General features: G+C 46.5%; 1 protein-coding gene across 1 annotated transcript in view; it reads left to right on the forward strand.

Annotated features, from left to right (window-relative positions):
• Positions 1–19,494, forward strand: part of LOC145796241 (uncharacterized) — a 99,763-nt gene that overhangs the window by 25,920 nt on the left and 54,349 nt on the right. Inside the window, exons 3-8 of the mRNA XM_082881292.1 lie at positions 10,387–10,497; positions 12,246–12,317; positions 13,030–13,191; positions 13,285–13,878; positions 13,961–14,059; positions 14,270–14,446. Coding sequence (XP_082737418.1) covers positions 10,387–10,497; positions 12,246–12,317; positions 13,030–13,191; positions 13,285–13,878; positions 13,961–14,059; positions 14,270–14,446 — 1,215 coding nt within the window. The remainder of the gene's footprint in view (positions 1–10,386; positions 10,498–12,245; positions 12,318–13,029; positions 13,192–13,284; positions 13,879–13,960; positions 14,060–14,269; positions 14,447–19,494) is intronic.

A 19,494-nucleotide genomic window follows, 5' to 3' on the forward strand; every position in this document is an offset into this window, starting at 1 on the left:
CACATGCAAAGATGCAATCTAACCAGGCTCGGCTATCCTAAAGATGGCATGTGAAATGCTGCAACTAACAAGTACTCAACTTGGAATTGAAATACAAGTGCAGTTAGCATGATGTGCCGAGCCCGGTGCATGTAAGACAAATGTATGGATGCACGCATGCTATCATACCGTTATGCTAATTTAAATACGCCCTAGTCTACGATCATAAGCGGGTAAATAAAAGGGAGAAAGAAGTGGGGGTTGGAAGACATGCACACACGCACCCACACTTATTACAAGTTTGCCCTCGCTCGGAGGGACCAAAAGAATAATACAGTCCGAATAATAAATCGACTATCCTAGCTAATTAATTATTACAGACCCTTAATTAATTAACAAAATAAATGCAGCAAGATGGTGGCCGCAGCCCTGCCTTGGGATGCGTGAGTGATGCATGCTCGGATCCGTCTCGCCCGGAAAGCCCGTACCATAACACTGCCACCTCTGTTTATACTGCCCTGTCTCTCTGAAAATTGCCAAAACTCCAGGACAGGTCCCTTGCATGCTGCAGAGCACCACCGGCTAGGGGAAATTCCCACCGGCAGTTCACAACTTCCATCGGCTGTTTATTGGGTCACTGGCATTTCAAAAAGTGCCGGTCGGCACTAAATTCTGCCGGTCGGCAGGAGCTCCCTGCGGAAGATAGTTTTGACAGCAACAGAGAATAGACAGCATATGGCATAGGATTTCAGGCACATGTATGCATGGACACACTCCCTATCATGTAATGGACTCAAGGGAACATGGCCCTCGACCCTCGGGCCACCAATCACGCATTTCGATGCATGATGGCCAAAGAGTCAAGTATGCATTTCAATGTCAAATGCAATGCACACAAAACATACAAGGGACCCAACCTCAATCATGGTTGGTCAAGAGGCGAGGCAATGCACAACAATGCATATGCGACCTAAGCATGCAAGCAAACATACAAACATGCAATATAACTACATGGCACACACAATGCTAACAACATAACATGCACAACGTATTGAAACATGGCATACACAATGCAAGATGGACTTACACCAATGTGAGTGGACCTCAGCCGCACCCACATCAGTGGCCATCAGATGAAAATGAGATTCTCGAAGTACGTGCACACGTGCACGCAAACCGAGGACCGGCCCTAAGGCACTAAATGCCATTCTAACAAGACATGGCAAGATGATATGCTAGCATGCAAATTTCAGAAGCTAAACATGACCCGAAACAGCCCCAAATCATGGCAAAATGGCACCCGATGCATGACATGCGACCCGAAATGCAAAATTAGGCATACGCAATGGCCTACAGCTATACAAAGCATGCATTATTTGATCATGACATGTGAAGGAAGATTCAAGGAAGCCCAAAAAAAAGCATGTTTTCAGTTTTAAGCAGGGCCAAACAGCGAACACAAGTAGGGGAAAACTAGCATGCAAAAATGGCCCCGAAAGCAAGCTAATGAAGCAAGTCACACCTGCAGGCCTCAAACAGCCGAGGGTCCTTCAACAATGTTTAGGAGGGACCCAAAATATGATGTATTACAGTTCATGAAAAACCCCAAAAACAGATACAAGTATGCTCAAAATGCTATGCAAAATAATGGCACCAAGAGAGCTATAACATGAAGTATAAAAGGGATGTCCCAAAAACCCATAGACCCTTAATGAAACATGACAAGGGGGTCAAAATATGGCCACTTTCAGTTCGGACCAAGGTCCAAAAACAGAATAAAAATAGGCTAAAAAGACATGCAAAATGAGGCAAAAACATGGATTTCAAAGCAAGTAGCACATGGGGTATCTAAACAGTGATGAGCCCTTCCTCAATGTTGAAGAAGGGCTCAAAAAAAGCTCACTTACAGTTTATAACATGCCCCAAAATAGATTACACATAGGCCAAAAATAACATGCAAGATTAGGGCCTAAAGGAGAGATAAAGAAGGAAGTGCTAGCTACTGTCCTTAAACAGCAAGAGCTCCTGAATCAAACATGAAAAGGACCTCAAAATATGATGATTTACTGTTTGGGTCGGAGCCCAAAAATGCAAGCAACTATAGCTTAGATATGAAGCAAGAAAAGGCTAGAAAAGGGAAGAGGAGGACTCACCCTTGAAGACCAGCAAACCAGCACCTCTTGGACCATGTTTAGGTGCTCCTAAGCTCTTAAGAACAGCCTCAAGTCGCTGCAATGGAGTAAGGATGCCTTGTGCTATGAGTTGATGAAGAAATGGCCCAAGAACAAGGGTGTTTGATGGTTGAATGAGAGAGATATAGTGAGAGATGAAGGGATATATGTATGTATATATCAGATATATCTATATATCTCTGGTTTTTTGTTCCAAAAAACCAACCTCATCAAAGGTGAAGGGACCCCTCTTATATAGGCAATGCTAAGCTTCTAAGACAAGCTTCAAAGGGTTAAAGGGCTTTAAAGGGGAGGTCAAGGCTTATTGGAGAAGCTTGGACAGCTGGTAGGCTTCTTGAGGAAGCCAAGATAAGGGGTCAAGGCTTCCTCAAGAAGCCTTGAGCAAAGGGTGCAAAAGAGGGGTCCAAAGGTGGTCAAGGGTTCAAAATAGCAACACATATGCACGGGGGAGTGTACTGGTGCATTCCAACTGGCACAGCTGGGATGCACCGGGCTTGGAGGGTGCAAATGGTGCAAACCGGCCAGAAAATTTGGTCGTCGGCCAAAATAAAGTGCCGGTCGGCATAATATTTTGCCGGTCGGCAAAATAGATTGCCGATAGATGATTCCAAGGTCAAAAAATGGCCGGTGGGTATGCAAATTGAAGCCCCGGAAGTTAGCTTTCCAATGGCGCAAACCTTGCATCACAATTCCTCCTGTGTAAAAAGTTATGCCCTTTTCGGTGAAGCCGCGCAGACTCGATCAAATCGGGATGATGCCCAGCTTCAACCAATCATATCTCCTCCACCCGGACTTGGCTTTGGGAGATTCTTGAGTACAAAGTGAAGCCCTGGAAGTCTTCTTTCCAACGATGGCGGCCTCATAGCTTAACTCCAAGTATGCAATTGAATAAGCCCGATTTAGCGAGGGCTGCTCGATTCTCTCCTACCCGGATTCATGCCGAACTTCTCCCAGACCAGTTTTCTCCTCTCCTTTCCTCTTCTCTTCAACTCCAAACCCCTAAACAAAGTGTTTTGAAAGATTTGCCTCTCTCCATGTGTAACAAGCCCGCGGGGGGGCCTCGCTACAGTTCGGACTCGATTTTTCGTAGTCACGGTTCTAAGTCTGAACCAAAGAGTCCAAATCCGGCAAATCGTTTTTGAGAAAAACAGATTTTTGAAAGAAGTGCCAAACATGGACTGCTTTGCCAGATACAGAGTCGCCACCTAAATATTTTATTTTGGGAAATTTAGGAAACCCTGACTCGGTGCCAAAAGGCCACGTGTCCGTCATCACCAAAGTTGCCTCGGCTCGGGAACTTGGGTACGATTGGGGAAGGTCACTTCGTGAGCACCCCCGCTCGCCCGGTCATAGACCGGCCTCTACTAACCATGATATCAATTTTTGAAAACATTGTGAGTTCTTATACCGGTTATTAGCCTAGGTTACTATGTGATGCGCACAGCATATAAGTATAGACCGGGTCGCCCGAATTGGAACAAAACATTTCATGCTTGTTTTTTGAAAATGGTTCGCTACCCGCAGGTAGGCTTGAAACATTTTGATGATTCATTCCAATTCAGATAACCCAACCTTCACCCACAGGCATTCAGGCAGATATATCAAATAAGCACATAGCCTCATGGTAAGCATGCTATCATGGCATTTCACTCACACGCATGCAAGGATGCTAAAGCATAAAAACTCACCGAGTACTCCAAGCCAAAATAGACACTTATTAGAAATCATGCATGAATACCTAAGTATACAGAAATGCCTAATGCAACACATGCAAAAATGCAATTATAGTAGGCTCGGCTATTCTAAGATGGTATATGAGATGCTACAGCTATCATGTTTTCAACTTTGAAATTGAAAGTACAATGCAGTTAGTATGATGCGCCGAGCCCGGTGCATGCAATACAGATGAATGATGCAAACATGCTGTCATACTATATGCTAATTTAAACATGCCCTAATCTAACCATCAAAAGCGGATAAATAAAAGGGAGAAAGACGTGAGGTTGGAAAGCATACATCACACTCACGCACACTTATTACAGTTATGCCCTCGCACAGAGGGTCCGAATGAATAATACAGTCCGAATATTACAGTCCCGAATAAAAGAATATTACAGTATTCTAACTAATGAAATAACTAGAAAGCAAATAAACTGGCGTGCAAGCCAGGGACTGCCTTGCTTCTGATGGATGATGCATGTCCGGATTGTCTTGCGCGGAAATCCACCGGAATGCCCCAATTAGCCTCTGTTTATACCTGTTTCTTGAAATGCGTGCCAAGCCTTGAAAAGTTGCTGATTCTGTGTTTTGCTGCAACAGAGAGCAAGAAAGGGGCATAGCAATGTATTTGCACAAATATATGCATGTCTCGATCCTCGTGCCACCAATCACGCATACCGAGGCATGATGGTCGAGGAGTCGAAATGCACAACTCAATATAGGATGAATGCACATGAAATTACAGCTAAAACCTAACCCCATCATGGATAATCCGGAGTGTCGGTGACTGGGGAATTGAGACACATTCCGTCACTCGGAGTACGAAATGTACCTCGATTCCCGTGCCCGGACCAACTCCTATTCCGGACACGATGCAATATGCATGAAATTTAACTAAGATGCGATCCTAACATACACAATGCTAAAAATGAGGTGCCTCGAAATGCGTGCACACGGGCACGCAAACCGAGGCGATGATAAATGCAATGAAAATGAGATGCCTCGAAATGCGTGCACACGGGCACGCAAACCGAGGCGATGACAGATATGATGAAAATGATAAATGGGCTTATACCAACATGAGTGGGCCTCAGCCATACTTACATCGGATGCCGATGGCAGAAAATGAAGTGCCTCGAAATGCGTGCACACGGGCACGCAAACCGAGGCGATGGTAAAATGACATGGAGATGACAAATGGGCTTATACCAACATAAGTGAGCCTCAGCCACACTCACATCGGATGCCGATGGCAGAAAATGAAGTGCCTCGAAATGCGTGCACACGGGCACGCAAACCGAGGCAATGATAAAATGACATGGAGATGACAAATGGGCTTATACCAACATAAGTGAGCCTCAGCCACACTCACATCGGATGCCGATGGCAGAAAATGAAGTGCCTCGAAATGCGTGCACACGGGCACGCAAACCGAGGCAATGATAAAATGACATGGAGATGACAAATGGGCTTATACCAACATAAGTGAGCCTCAGCCACACTCACATCGGATGCCGATGGCAGAAAATGAAGTGCCTCGAAATGCGTGCACACGGGCACGCAAACCGAGGCAATGATAAAATGACATGGAGATGACAAATGGGCTTATACCAACATAAGTGAGCCTCAGCCACACTCACATCGGATGCCGACGGATAAAAACGGAGTGCCTCGAAATGCGTGCACACGGGCACGCAAACCGAGGCAATGATAAAATGACATGGAGATGACAAATGGGCTTATACCAACATAAGTGAGCCTCAGCCACACTCACATCGGATGCCGATGGCAGAAAATGAAGTGCCTCGAAATGCGTGCACACGGGCACGCAAACCGAGGCAATGATAAAATGACATGGAGATGACAAATGGGCTTATACCAACATAAGTGAGCCTCAGCCACACTCACATCGGATGCCGATGGCAGAAAATGAAGTGCCTCAAAATGCGTGCACACGGGCACGCAAACCGAGGCAATGATAAAATGACATGGAGATGACAAATGGGCTTATACCAACATAAGTGAGCCTCAGCCACACTCACATCGGATGCCGATGGCAGAAAATGAAGTGCCTCGAAATGCGTGCACACGGGCACGCAAACCGAGGCAATGATAAAATGACATGGAGATGACAAATGGGCTTATACCAACATAAGTGAGCCTCAGCCACACTCACATCGGATGCCGATGGCAGAAAATGAAGTGCCTCGAAATGCGTGCACACGGGCACGCAAACCGAGGCAATGATAAAATGACATGGAGATGACAAATGGGCTTATACCAACATAAGTGAGCCTCAGCCACACTCACATCGGATGCCGACGGCAGAAAATGAAGTGCCTCGAAATGCGTGCACACGGGCACGCAAACCGAGGCAATGATAAAATGACATGGAGATGACAAATGGGCTTATACCAACATAAGTGAGCCTCAGCCACACTCACATCGGATGCCGACGGATAAAAACGGAGTGCCTCGAAATGCGTGCACACGGGCACGCAAACCGAGGCAATGATAAAATGACATGGAGATGACAAATGGGCTTATACCAACATAAGTGAGCCTCAGCCACACTCACATCGGATGCCGACGGATAAAAACGGAGTGCCTCGAAATGCGTGCACACGGGCACGCAAACCGAGGCAATGATAAAATGTGATGAAACATGGCAAAATGATATGCAAGCATGCCAATGGAATTTCAGCAGCAAAAAGTGGGGGAAAACAGTCCCGAAATGAAGCGAAATGACATGAAATGCAAGGAAATGTCCCGAAATGCAACACTAGGCATCCGAAATGGCCTATAGCCATGCTAAACATGCACAATATGGACATGCAATGCAAAGACAGAAGCTAGACAGTCCCAAAAGATGCACTTTCACAGTTATGAACATGGCCAAACAGCAAGCATAGATAAGGGAAGCATAGCATGCAAGAATGGGGGCCAAAAGAGGAGTAAAGAAGCAAGTGGTATAAGCAAAACCCAAACTGAAAAATTTCCTTCTACAACACTGAAGATGGACCAAAAATATGAACATTTACAGTATATGGCAGTCTCAAAATCAGTATACAAATATGCTAAAAATGTGATGTAAAATGAAGCTCAAAAGGTGCTAAAACATGAAGTATACAAAATAATCACCAAACAGAAAAAAAGTGTGAATGAAACATGAAGTATAGGCCAAAAAAAGACCACTTTAAGTTCGGACCAAGGTCCAAAAACAGAAGCAAAGAGGGCTATCAACTCATGCAAAAATGAGGCCAAATAAGGGATTGAACTACAAGTGACACATGGAGACATCAAACAAGGTTGAGCCCTTCTCCAATGTTGAAGAGGGGCTCAAAATAAGCCTTATATCAATTTACAACATGCTCGAAAATAAATTGCTCATAGGTCAAAAAAAGCATACAAAATCATGACATACAACATGGTCAATGAAGCAAGTATATTATGGAGGGCTCAAACAAGGTTGAGCCCTTAATGAGAAGTGAAGATGAGTTCAAAATATGGCCATTTTCAGTTAGGACCGAAGCTTGAAACCAAAAAGAAATGAGGCTTAGAAATAGATCAAAGGAAAGGGTCAAAAGGATCAAAGTGTAACTTACCCTTGAAGATCTAGACTTTGGTTGCTTCTTGGATGGATTTGCTGCTCCTTTGGCCTTCAAGAACCCTTCCTAGCTGCTGGAAATGAGATAGTGGTGGTAGAGCTTGGTGGTATAGAAGGAATGGAGGTTAATGGACTTAGGGTTTTTGAAGAATTGAAGAAGATGAAGATGGATTTGGCTATGGAGCTTTGAAGATCAAATTTTCTAACCCTTAATGAGAAGGCCCCCAGCTGGTTATAAGGTCAAGAAAGGGGGTGTAAAAGGGGGGTCAAATGGAGAGGAAAACTCTCTCCCAAAATATCCCCCGGATACAGAAAATATCTGGGGGATATTGCCTCACAGCTGGAAGGGGCACAGTGAGGAGAGCACGGCCGGCCGCTCACTTTTGCTGGAGGTGGCCGGCCGGCCACACCCCCTAGCCGGCCGGCTAGGGGTCAAAAGGGTCAACCATCTTTTCTGGCCGGCCAGGTATTGGGGAGGTAGGCCTATGTGTGTACAACACAACCATGTAATTGAAATTCCAAGAAAGTGGGCCCAAGGGGTTCAACAATGGCTCGGAAAGAGGGGGTCAAAAGGGTCAAGTTGACTTACTGGCCGGCCATGAACTTTTAGGGGCCTCTCAGGTGTGTACATCACAGATATGTGGTTCAAAGTTCGAGAAAAAAGGTCCAAGGGGTTCAACATTAGCCCGGAAGAAAGGGGTCAAAAGGGTCAGGTGACCTTAATGGCCGGCCATGAACTTTTAGGGGCCTCTCTGATGTGTAGATCACAGATATGTGGTCGAAAGTTGGCAACGCTAGCTCTAAGGTATTCAACATTAGCCCGGAAATGCGAAAAACGGGCGCCGGGAGGCTCGGGAGGAGAGATAACTGGCTGTCGCAACAATTGCTGGCCTCCCACCCTTCAGTGACCTTCCCTGTGATAAAACAGAGGTACCTGCCAAAAATGAGCGAAAACCGTTGCAAAACGAATGTTCCGGAGCCAAAACACGCAGTTCGGGGTCCCGGAAATGGGCTGTTAAGCACCGAAAATTGTATTTGACCTCGAAGTGGGTTTCTCAGCCCTCAGTGTCCCTCAAAAATGGATGAAATAGGATGTATGCCAAAAATCAGAGCAATAGGAGATGGTTAAGCGGTCCCGAACCGAGGCACACGGCCTGACGGCTCCGAAAACCGGGAACCGGACTCCGAAATGGGAAAAATAGCCTACGGCCACCAAATGTAGCCTACGGACATTGAGAGATGGTCTACGGGACCTCTCCCTTCCCTCAGGAAAAGAAACAAAGAAAACCGAGTCTGGTTCGCAAACCGAGACAAGGCACAGAAAAGGGTTCGGGAGCTCGGAGGCAGGGCTCGCAGCCGCGACTGTGAAACTTCTGAACAAGCACATTATGCAACATCACCAAGCGCTCAATCGGTGACGTCTGAGTCTTAAGGTCGGTCAAAAATGGGGTGTCTACAGTTGCCCCTCTTTGACAGAACTCGGAAGTCACAAGTGACGGGAGTGAATGTCAAAGCCAAAAGACGACCCATTTTTGACAAGGCCGAAGACTTAGACAAACATACAGGATAGACAGAAATGTGCCCGCAGGCATGCCCGCAGGCAGGGGGCAAAATGCAAATGATATGCAAGAAGCCGAAGGTAACCCGATGATTATGCAAATGCAGCAAGCTGTAATGAAGCAAGTATTCGCAAATAGATGCAACAGTTTTAAGCAAGAATGCAAAGCAACAACTACATTTCATGCAGTTAATAATGCGGAGAATTATTCAATCTCCGCCACGTCTCACACGGAGAAGATACGATACCTGCGCGATTCGTCTGGTCGCACCAGCCTCAATTGAACCGTACATACAATATCGTGCCTGTAAAAAAAAGAAATTGCAACAAGTACAATATGCTAACAACACATATTTGATGTGATTTCGAAAGTTCGACACACGCAGTGCCGGTGAGTGAATGCATCGTAATGCAAGAATGAGATATGTGTGACGACGCATGCTCAAACACAGAGATACACAAATATCAAGAAATGTACATGACAATGTGAGTATGCCCATGAGAGTGCAAGATAGTACAAAACGAGCATGAAACAGGGTGTTCATTTGTCATGAAACAACGAGTACGGAAACGCGTGTTTCGGCGAAGGTAACTCGATCACGACCTCTGATCTGCTTCTTTGAAAGGTTACAGCTCATTCAAAAAGGATACACTTTGATTTCGATGAATGATGATGAGACACATGTCAGCACTCGAAACCGAAGTCCCGACGGAGCAATTTCGCGACCGGAAGTGTACTTTTCTTGAACTTTTTCAGGTCCCGGGAACTCCGATCTTCCTCAAAATTTACAGAGAGCTAGGTGAGCATGTGGGGAGCATGGCCGGCCGTTTATCTTCCCAAGGGGGGGTGTCCAACCGTTTTCCAAAAAAGCTAATGGCTGGCCGGCCATTTCTGCAAAAAGCAGATGGCTGGCCAGCTATTTTTAGAGGCCGGCCGGCCGTGCCCTTTTCACAGGGGCATTTTCGTCTTTTTGCCTCCTTTTTGCATGCATTTCATCCAAGGCTTGAAGCCTATAAATGGCAGCCGAACCCCATTTCATTCCTTGCCTCTTTCAACACTTTTCTCTCCAGTTTTGAGTTTTACGCGCGTTTTCCAACGCCTCGCGCAAATTGTTTTCGTAAAAACACTTAGTTTTAAACACTTTGGAGCGATTAAATTCCGGTTTCGGAACTTCTTTTTGCATTTTCATCACTTGAGGTAAGTTCATCTTAACATTTAGAATATTTTCTCGGGGGTTGACTTTTGTTGACTTTTTATTTCCCGAGAGTTGACTTTTGTTGACTTTTTCCAATTCTTGCTTATTTTGCTCATTTTTGCTCCCCTTTTGCAGATTCTCGAAAATGGCAGGCAATTCTTCTCACGGTGGAGGTTTTCTGGGCGCTGGGAACGATTTCGATCCTATGACTCTTCCTCCGAGGACTCGACCTTTCATGCCCGAGAGGTACCGTCCAGCAGTGCATGCCCTCCCTCGTGCCGTTTTTCGTCATTTTACCAGTTTCGACGAGAGAGCACCCGCAGATCTGCTTCTCAGAGAGCCAGAGCAGCATCTCTCTCACGATGCCCGAGAGGTATTTACCTCATCTTCTGTATTTTACATTTCGCACCCTTGCCATGTTTAAACATTCAGCTTGTGACATAGTACTTGCCTTACATCTTTGAACATGTAGTTTCATCATTCAAACTCCTGAACACTCGGTTCATTAATTTATTGCGAACACACAGCCCACATTAAAACACATGGCTCAAACACTGATTTGTTGAATACACAGCCCGAATTCGAAGGTGAACACACAGCCCACACTTTAAATGGAAGTTGAACACGCAGCCCAAACTTCAAATTTTCTGAACACACAGCCCAGATAGATAGTGAACACGCAGCCCACAATTCAAATGCTCTGAACACGCAGCCCAAGTAGATAGTGAACACGCAGCCCACAAATCAACTGAAAGTTGAACACGCAGCCCAAAATTCAAATTCTCTGAACACGCAGCCCAGGTAGATAGTGAACACGCAGCCCACAAATTAACTGAAAGTTGAACACGCAGCCCAAAATTCAAATTCTCTGAACACACAGCCCAGGTAGATAGTGAACACGCAGCCCACAAATTAACTGAAAGTTGAACACGCAGCCCAAAATTCAAATTCTCTGAACACGCAGCCCAGGTGGATAGTGAACACACAGCCCACAAATTAACTGAAAGTTGAACACGCAGCCCAAAATTCAAATTCTCTGAACACGCAGCCCAGGTAGATAGTGAACACGCAGCCCACAAATTAACTGAAAGTTGAACACGCAGCCCAAAATTCAAATTCTCTGAACACGCAGCCCAGGTAGATAGTGAACACGCAGCCCACAAATTAACTGAAAGTTGAACACGCAGCCCAAAATTCAAATTCTCTGAACACACAGCCCAGGTAGATAGTGAACACGCAGCCCACAAATTAACTGAAAGTTGAACACGCAGCCCAAAATTCAAATTCTCTGAACACGCAGCCCAGGTAGATAGTGAACACACAGCCCACAAATTAACTGAAAGTTGAACACGCAGCCCAAAATTCAAATTCTCTGAACACGCAGCCCAGGTAGATAGTGAACACGCAGCCCACAAATTAACTGAAAGTTGAACACGCAGCCCAAAATTCAAATTCTCTGAACACGCAGCCCAGGTAGATAGTGAACACGCAGCCCACAAATTAACTGAAAGTTGAACACGCAGCCCAAAATTCAAATTCTCTGAACACACAGCCCAGGTAGATAGTGAACACGCAGCCCACAAATTAACTGAAAGTTGAACACGCAGCCCAAAATTCAAATTCTCTGAACACACAGCCCAGGTAGATAGTGAACACGCAGCCCACAAATTAACTGAAAGTTGAACACGCAGCCCAAAATTCAAATTCTCTGAACACGCAGCCCAGGTAGATAGTGAACACACAGCCCACAAATTAACTGAAAGTTGAACACGCAGCCCAAAATTCAAATTCTCTGAACACGCAGCCCAGGTAGATAGATTTTCTGACAGCTCGTACATCACACCTTGAACATACAACTCACGCATTCCGTTGGCACGCAGCCCATTTGTTTTATTGGCACATAGCCCAAATTTCTGTTGGCATACAACTTATTCATTTCATTGGCACACAACCCATTCACTTTATACTGACATATGTATTCATTCTGAATGCAGGGTGGCTCCCGCAGTGTGCGAGGATATGGTTCTACCATGGCACGGGATTGGTATGCAGAGCTCCCGGAGGGCGTCAGGGATTTGGTAGACTTGGCAGGGTTTGGGCCCTTCTGCACCGGGTTGTCACGCTGTCCTGCCAGGAGGACCTTGATGGCAGCTTTGGTAGAGAGATGGTGGGACACCACTAATTCCTTTCATTTCTCTGCTACCGGGGACATGACTATGACCCCTTTTGATTTTGCTGTATTGACCGGCCTTGATGTCGGAGGTTGGGCCATCCCATACGATGAGGATATGGGCGAGTGGGAGGCCGCCTGGATGTATTTGTTGGGGGCTCGCCCACCTGTTGACAGGGTCTCTGGGAGAGTCCGATATACTTGGTTCTCCTCCCATTTCCGGCGGGCGGAGATGGTGCCCGAGACTCCTGAGGAGACAGAGCAGTATGCTCGTGGCTTCCTGATGTTCCTCTTCGGGACTACCCTGTTTGCCGACAGAGGGAACACCATTGGGCTATATTTGTTGAGCGCTCTGGTTGACCTATCACAGGTCAGTAGATATGATTGGGGTGGCGCTGGCCTGGCTACCCTTTATTTTTACATGAGCGCGACCTCCCGCGGGCGGGGCGATTTGCTTGGCGGCTACTGGAGAGCCTGGGAGGTATTTTCTGTCCCCCTGATTTACATTTCTGCTCTTCATTACTTGTACATTGCACATACAGCGCACTTTTACAGCCTGCATTTTGCTCTCAGCATTTCGTACTTACATTCTGCGGTGCTTTTCTCAGCTATGGGCTTATGTATACTTCCCATCGTTAGCCCCAGTGCTGGAGGTGGTGGGGATCCCTGTGACCCCATATTCATTGATATTTGAGGGCCCGCACCGGGCGAGGCCTCGAGAGACCCTGGTTCGCCTGCGACAGTACTTCGACACTGTGCGACACTCAGAGGTACTTCAGAAGTTTCAGTTCTTTTCATTTTCATCTTTGACTTGCTCTGTATATCCTCGTTTTCTGATTGGTTTATACATTTATCATCCGCAGATTACTTGGCAGCCTTGGGCACCCCTGGGTGATGATCTCTTACTTCAGTATACCGGAGCATCAGGCATCTCCCGGTATAGGGTCCTGCTCGAAGGGCCAGTCGGCAGAGTCTGGTTCCTGGGGGAGCGCTTTCTGTGCCAGGTACGGGGGTATCTTTCCCAGGATGTTCCCGCGGTACCTCCGGCTAGTATGCGGACCGCTGACGGGCTCTCTTACTCAGAGGTAGTCGGCGCCATGCTAGGCAGCGATGCTTTGTTATATGTTGCGGAGGGGGACTACGCCACCTATCGTCACATATATTTGATGCCTCCATTGACAGAGGCTCGTATTCCGATGATGAGACCTGCCGGTATGTCATCCTCGGATCAGGCTCAGGCTCGGGCTACAGACATCCCTTCTTCTAGCAGGGCTGGCGCATCTAGAGGTGGGAGTAGACCGTTTCCTCCGAACCCGTCGATTCATCCTCATCTGGGATGGCCAGATATGCCTACTGAGTTGATGGCGTGGCAGTATGGGACTAGCTCTCCGATTCCAGTTCCACTAGAGCCTCGGATGCCCAGTGATCGATATGCCATTGATCCGGACTCACCGCCGGTACGCTCCACTTTCGTCATTCATCATTTCAGATGTTTAGATAATCATTTGTTCACTGATGATTATGAACTCATTTTTGCAGCCATCGCGAGGGTACATGGAGGAGATGGTTGAGCTGGTGGCCACACTCGAGGGCATGGTCCTACGCAGGGAGGCACAGTTGTCTGTTGCGGGCATTCAGGTACCCTTCAATTTTTCCTGGCATTTATCATACTTCTGATGACATGCTGATTTCTACTGCATTGATAGACTACTTGTGTAGAGCACATCTGACACACACCTCACTTGTACACTGTATTTACACGTACCCACTTCATGTAACTTTTGCTCGTATCTGTATCCGATGTACATATTTGGACTGATGTATTTGATTTAAACTCCTTGTTTTCAGATGCCTACATGGTCCGGTCAGCCGCAGGCCAGGCCACCTGGGCCTCATTGGGGAGCTGGGCCATCCGGGCCTTATCAGGGAGCTGGGCCATCCGGGCCTTATCAGGGGGAGGGGCCATCTCGGCCTTCCCGAGGAGCCGGGCCATCTAGACGTTATCGAGGAGCTCGAGGAGGGCCTGTCCGCAGACGCAGAGCTTATGTTGTGGAGGAGGAGCCTGATGAGGAGGAGGAGGAGGCTACCGACCGTCAATTTGAGACATCTGTTGAGGAGGGAGGCTCCGGTTTTGGCTCGGGGAACAGAGGCGAGGCTGAGGAGGATCCTGAGGATGACAGCTCCGACTCTGATGATGGTGTGGAGGTTGTCCCGCAAAAGAGGACTAGGCGTGCTTCTCGTTCCCGTTCTCGAGGATTTTGATGCTGCTATTTCCATGCTTTATTTTTCTTTTTACTAGTAGTTTGTAGCACTTTGCACATTGTTAGGTAGTTTTATTTTTGTAAAACTTGTACCTTTATTTGTTGTAAAGCATGATGAAATGAAATAGCTTTTGAAAAGGGTGTTTGTATTTTGAACTTTTAGCATCGTATCGCATCATTTACTTTGCACAAAAAAAGAAATGGAATGGTAATGCGCATTGTAATCACCAAGTCAGGTAGTGAACCAACGCAACAAACTAAACAACTCAACTTACTAAGATATAACAGAATCTTTAGCAAGTTTACAACTCGATAAGCAAAATGCAACAATGCAAACAAACAAAACTCTAACAAAATTTGCTTAAACAGAGAGCAATGACTCAAAAACACAAAACACGTCCGCTCGACAAACAACTCGATAAGCAAAGTACAACAACTCGATAAGCAAAACTCAACAACAAAAGGTGTACTTCTGATGATCTGGGCATCGGAACGCGTCTGAAATGAAGGCCTTCGGCTCTCCTGTTGTATGGTAATGTTTGGAGTTCTCCTTCGAAGAGCAAAACAGGGCCGAGAAGACACACTGCAACATTGCCAGCCATCCCTGGGAGCTGGCCGGCCAGAGATATGCCACGGCATGGAGGACTAGAGAGTTTCTGGCCCTTGCTTCAACCTTCAGTTGCACTTTGTTAGATGAATGTGTGGATTGGCTCAAAGAGGAGGTACAAGTTGGGCCCAGCTTGGCATCAGATATCCCGTCCAGCTCTGGAGGGGGACACAGAGATACTTGATTCAACTATGCCCCAAATTTATTGCTTATTAGTATTTTCAAGTTTTCTTTATGATTATACTAAAAAGCAACCTCGATTGTAAAGCAAGAGCAGGAGAACTCCATTTTGAAATCAATGAAATTGAAAGTTATGGTACTGAAAATTTTCCACTTTTGGTCCAAAAATGGTCTAAGTCGTAAAAAGATTGATTTGAACAACGTCAACTTTTATTAAAACTTTTCAAAACTATTTTCGATGTGGATCAGAACTGGACATGCCGAAAATCTGTCACTGAAATGCACAACCCCAGATCCCTGCAACTGGAAAGTTGCCCCTAATTTGAAGAACAATGCGGCACTCCAAAGCAACGGAAAGTTGCCCCTTGTCTGAGTAACTTTGCACCGTTTTGGCAACGGAAAGTTGCCCCTAGTTTGAACAGCACTGTACCGGAGATCATGATAAATGCTGATGGATAAAGATGACTGAGATGATCGAATTGGACAAAGTTGATCGGGGAAAAGTTTATGACTGAACTTCAAGACGAAGCTGCCTACGTATCCCAAAGATGGGAATCAAGTCTTACGTAGTTCAGGCTTAGGTTCGCTCGAGTATTTTCACTCTCCTTTTGCGCTCTAACTTTTGCCAAGGCCGCCCTTTGCGGGTTTTCAACCTTGCGAGCTCAGTTTTTATATTTTCTAATTTTTTGTGCTCTGAATCTTGCCTAGGTCGCCCTTTCGGGTTTTCGGCCTAGCGAGCCTCTCAAGGATAGTATTTCTTCAACTTGTCCATATTGATCGGTTGTGAGAACTCCAAGCCATCTAGATCCATCAGAACCACAGCCCCACCTGACCAGATAGCTTTGATAATGTAAGGACCAGTCCAATTGGGCTTGAACTTGCCCCTTGGGTCGTGGATGGGAGCTCGGTTGTCTTTGAGCACCAAATCTCCCTCTTTCAGATTCCTGGACTTAACCTTCTTGTTGAAAGCCCGGGCAATTCTGCGTTGATAGCCTTGGATGTGGTACAGTGCTTTCAGTCTTCTTTCATCAAAGAGCATGAGTTCTTCGAATCTGCTTTGCTGCCAATCTGCCTCGGCTATCTGGCATTCAGCCAATACTCGTAATGATGGGACCTCAATCTCAATGGGTAGAACAGCCTCCATTCCATAGACCAATGAATACGGAGTTGCTCCAGTAGAAGTTCTGATTGAAGTCCTGTAACCCCACAAAGCAAATGGCAGCTTGTCTGGCCAATCTCGATAGGTTTCCACCATCTTCTGTAGTATATGCTTGATATTCTTGTTGGCGGCCTCAACTGCTCCGTTGGTCTGCGGCCTGTATGTAGATGACTTATGGAAAGCCACATTGTATTTCTCCAACAAATCTATCACTTCTTTCTTGAAGTGGGAACCATTATCTGAAATTATCTCGTTTGGCACCCCGTAGCGACAGATGATATTGTTCCTGATGAACTTTGCGACATGCGACGCCTTCAACACTGCGTATGATTGGGCCTCGACCCACTTCGTGAAATAATCTATCGCTACCAGGATAAACTCATGCCCGTTTGACCCCTTCGGGGTAACAGCTCCGATCACGTCAATTCCCCAGACTGAAAAAGGCCACGGCGAAGTCATGTTGTATAGTTTTGACGGTGGGATGTTCATGCGATTTGCATGAATTTGACATTTGTGGCATCGCCGAACAAAACCAATGCAATCCTCCTCCATGGTTGACCAATAGTAGCCCTGTCTGAGGATCTTTCTGGCCAGCATTACTCCATTCATGTGTGCACCGCACTCCCCCCCGTGGATGGCTTCCATCAGGCGTTTTGACTCTTCAGCTTCTACACAGAGCTTATGCATTCCCAGATGGCCCCTTTTGTATAAATTTTTCCCGCAAATAATGAACTGAGCAGCCATTCTTCGGACAGCCCTCTTATCCTTGGCATTTGCCCCCGGTGGATATGCCTCCTTTTCCAAGAAGTTCCAGATGTCATAATACCAGGGGTTGCCGTCTTGAACCTCATCTATGGCGGAAATCGACTCATATGCCGGCGCAAACTTTTGATCAATAATGACTGGACGCATCCGGACTCCGGACGGGATGTCTATCATAGAAGATAGAGTTGCTAATGAATCTGCAAACCTGTTGTTCTCTCTTACGAGGTGGGTGAAATTTAGCTTCTCAAACCGAGGAATTAACAAATCCAAGGTTTGGTGGTAGATTATCATCCTTTCCTCTTTGACTTTCCAATCTCCTTTTGCTTGAGACACAACAAGATTCGAGTCCCCAATGACGTCCACTCGTCTTGCCCCTAGTTCCAGGGCCGCTTCCAGGCCAGCAATACATGCCTCATACTCTGCTTCATTGTTGGAAACTTTGAACCGGAGCTTGAATGCTAAAGGAATACGGGAATCATCAGGCGCTATCAGCAACACCCCTATCCCATACCCATACTGGTTTGACGCTCCGTCAAAGTACATTGTCCAGGTTTCATCTTCAACGTGCAGAATGGCTTCATCTGGGAATAGATACTCAACCGCTTCATCCCCCTCAACCGGGTGGTCGGCAAGGAACTCCGCTACCGCTCTGCCTTTTACTGACTTGCGCGTTACATACTTCAAATCAAATTCGGAGAGCAACAGCAGCCATCGAGCCAGCCTACCCGTAAGTGCTGGTTTCTCGAAAAGATATTTGATGGGATCCAAACGCGAAACCAACATTACAGAGTGGGCTAACAGGTAGTGCCGCAGCTTCCTGGTTGCCCATACCAAGGCCAAACAAGCCTTCTCCAGCGGTGTATAGCGGGTCTCGCAATCCAACATCTTTTTGCTCAGATAGTAGATGGCTCTTTCCACTTTGTCTTCTGACTCCTGCGCGAGCATGCAGCCCATGGTGGTCTCAGTTACCGAAAGGTACAGTATCAACGGTCTCCCCGGCTCTGGCGGCGACAACACGGGTGGGTTCTGTAGATATTCTTTGATCTGCTCAAAAGCTGCTTGACATCGGCCGTCCCATTGGAATTTCTTTCCTTTCTTCAGGAGACCAAAAAGTGGTTCACAAGTCAAGGTTAGTTTAGAAATAAACCGTCTTATGAATTGCACTTTACCCAGAAAGCCTCGCACCTCCTTTTCAGTCTTTGGTGGTGGCATTTCTAAGATGGCCTTGATTTTGGAAGGGTCGACCTCGATGCCCCTTTGTGTGATCAGAAACCCTAACATCTTCCCTGCTGTAACACCAAACGTACATTTCTGGGGATTCAGTCGCAGCCGAAACTCTTTGATCCTTTGAAAGAATTTTTGTAAGGCGGCGTAGTGGCCTTCTCTATCTTTGGACTTGACGATCATGTCGTCCACATACACTTCGACCTCCTTATGGATCATATCATGCAATATTGTAGTTGCTGCCCGTTGATACGTAGCTCCAGCATTTTTCAACCCGAATGGCATCACTCTATAACAATATGTCCCCCACGGGGTAGTGAACGCAGTCTTCTCCCGATCTTCGGGTGCCATCACTATCTGATTATAGCCTGAGAAACCATCCATAAATGAAAGCAAGGCGTGTCCCGCCGTGAAATCCACCAATTCATCGATGTGTGGCAAGGGGAAGTCGTCCTTCGGACTGGCCTTGTTCAAATCTCTGAAGTCTACACAGACCCGAATCCTGCCGTCTTTCTTTGGCACCGGAACTATGTTGGCCAACCAAGTTGGATATTCGGATACCAGCAGGAACCCTGCGTCAATTTGCTTGGTGACCTCTTCCTTAATCTTAAGGGCCCAGTCCGGGCGAATCCTTCTGAGCTTCTGTTTGACAGGGCGGGCCTCTGGATCAAGAGGGATCCGGTGCTGTACAATCTCAGGATCGATTCCAGGCATGTCTTCATAGGACCACGCGAAAACTTCTTTGAAATCTTTTAATAAAGCGACTAAGCGCTCGCGCTCCTCTGAAGACAACGTGGACCCGATCTGGACCAGCCGCGGGTCCTTCTCAGTACCAATATTCACAAAAGTGATTTCATCGATTAAAGGTTTAACAAAT

This window comes from Camellia sinensis, chromosome 7 (assembly GCF_055761805.1).
Source record: "Camellia sinensis isolate YWXY chromosome 7, ASM5576180v1, whole genome shotgun sequence".
NCBI lineage: Eukaryota > Viridiplantae > Streptophyta > Magnoliopsida > Ericales > Theaceae > Camellia > Camellia sinensis.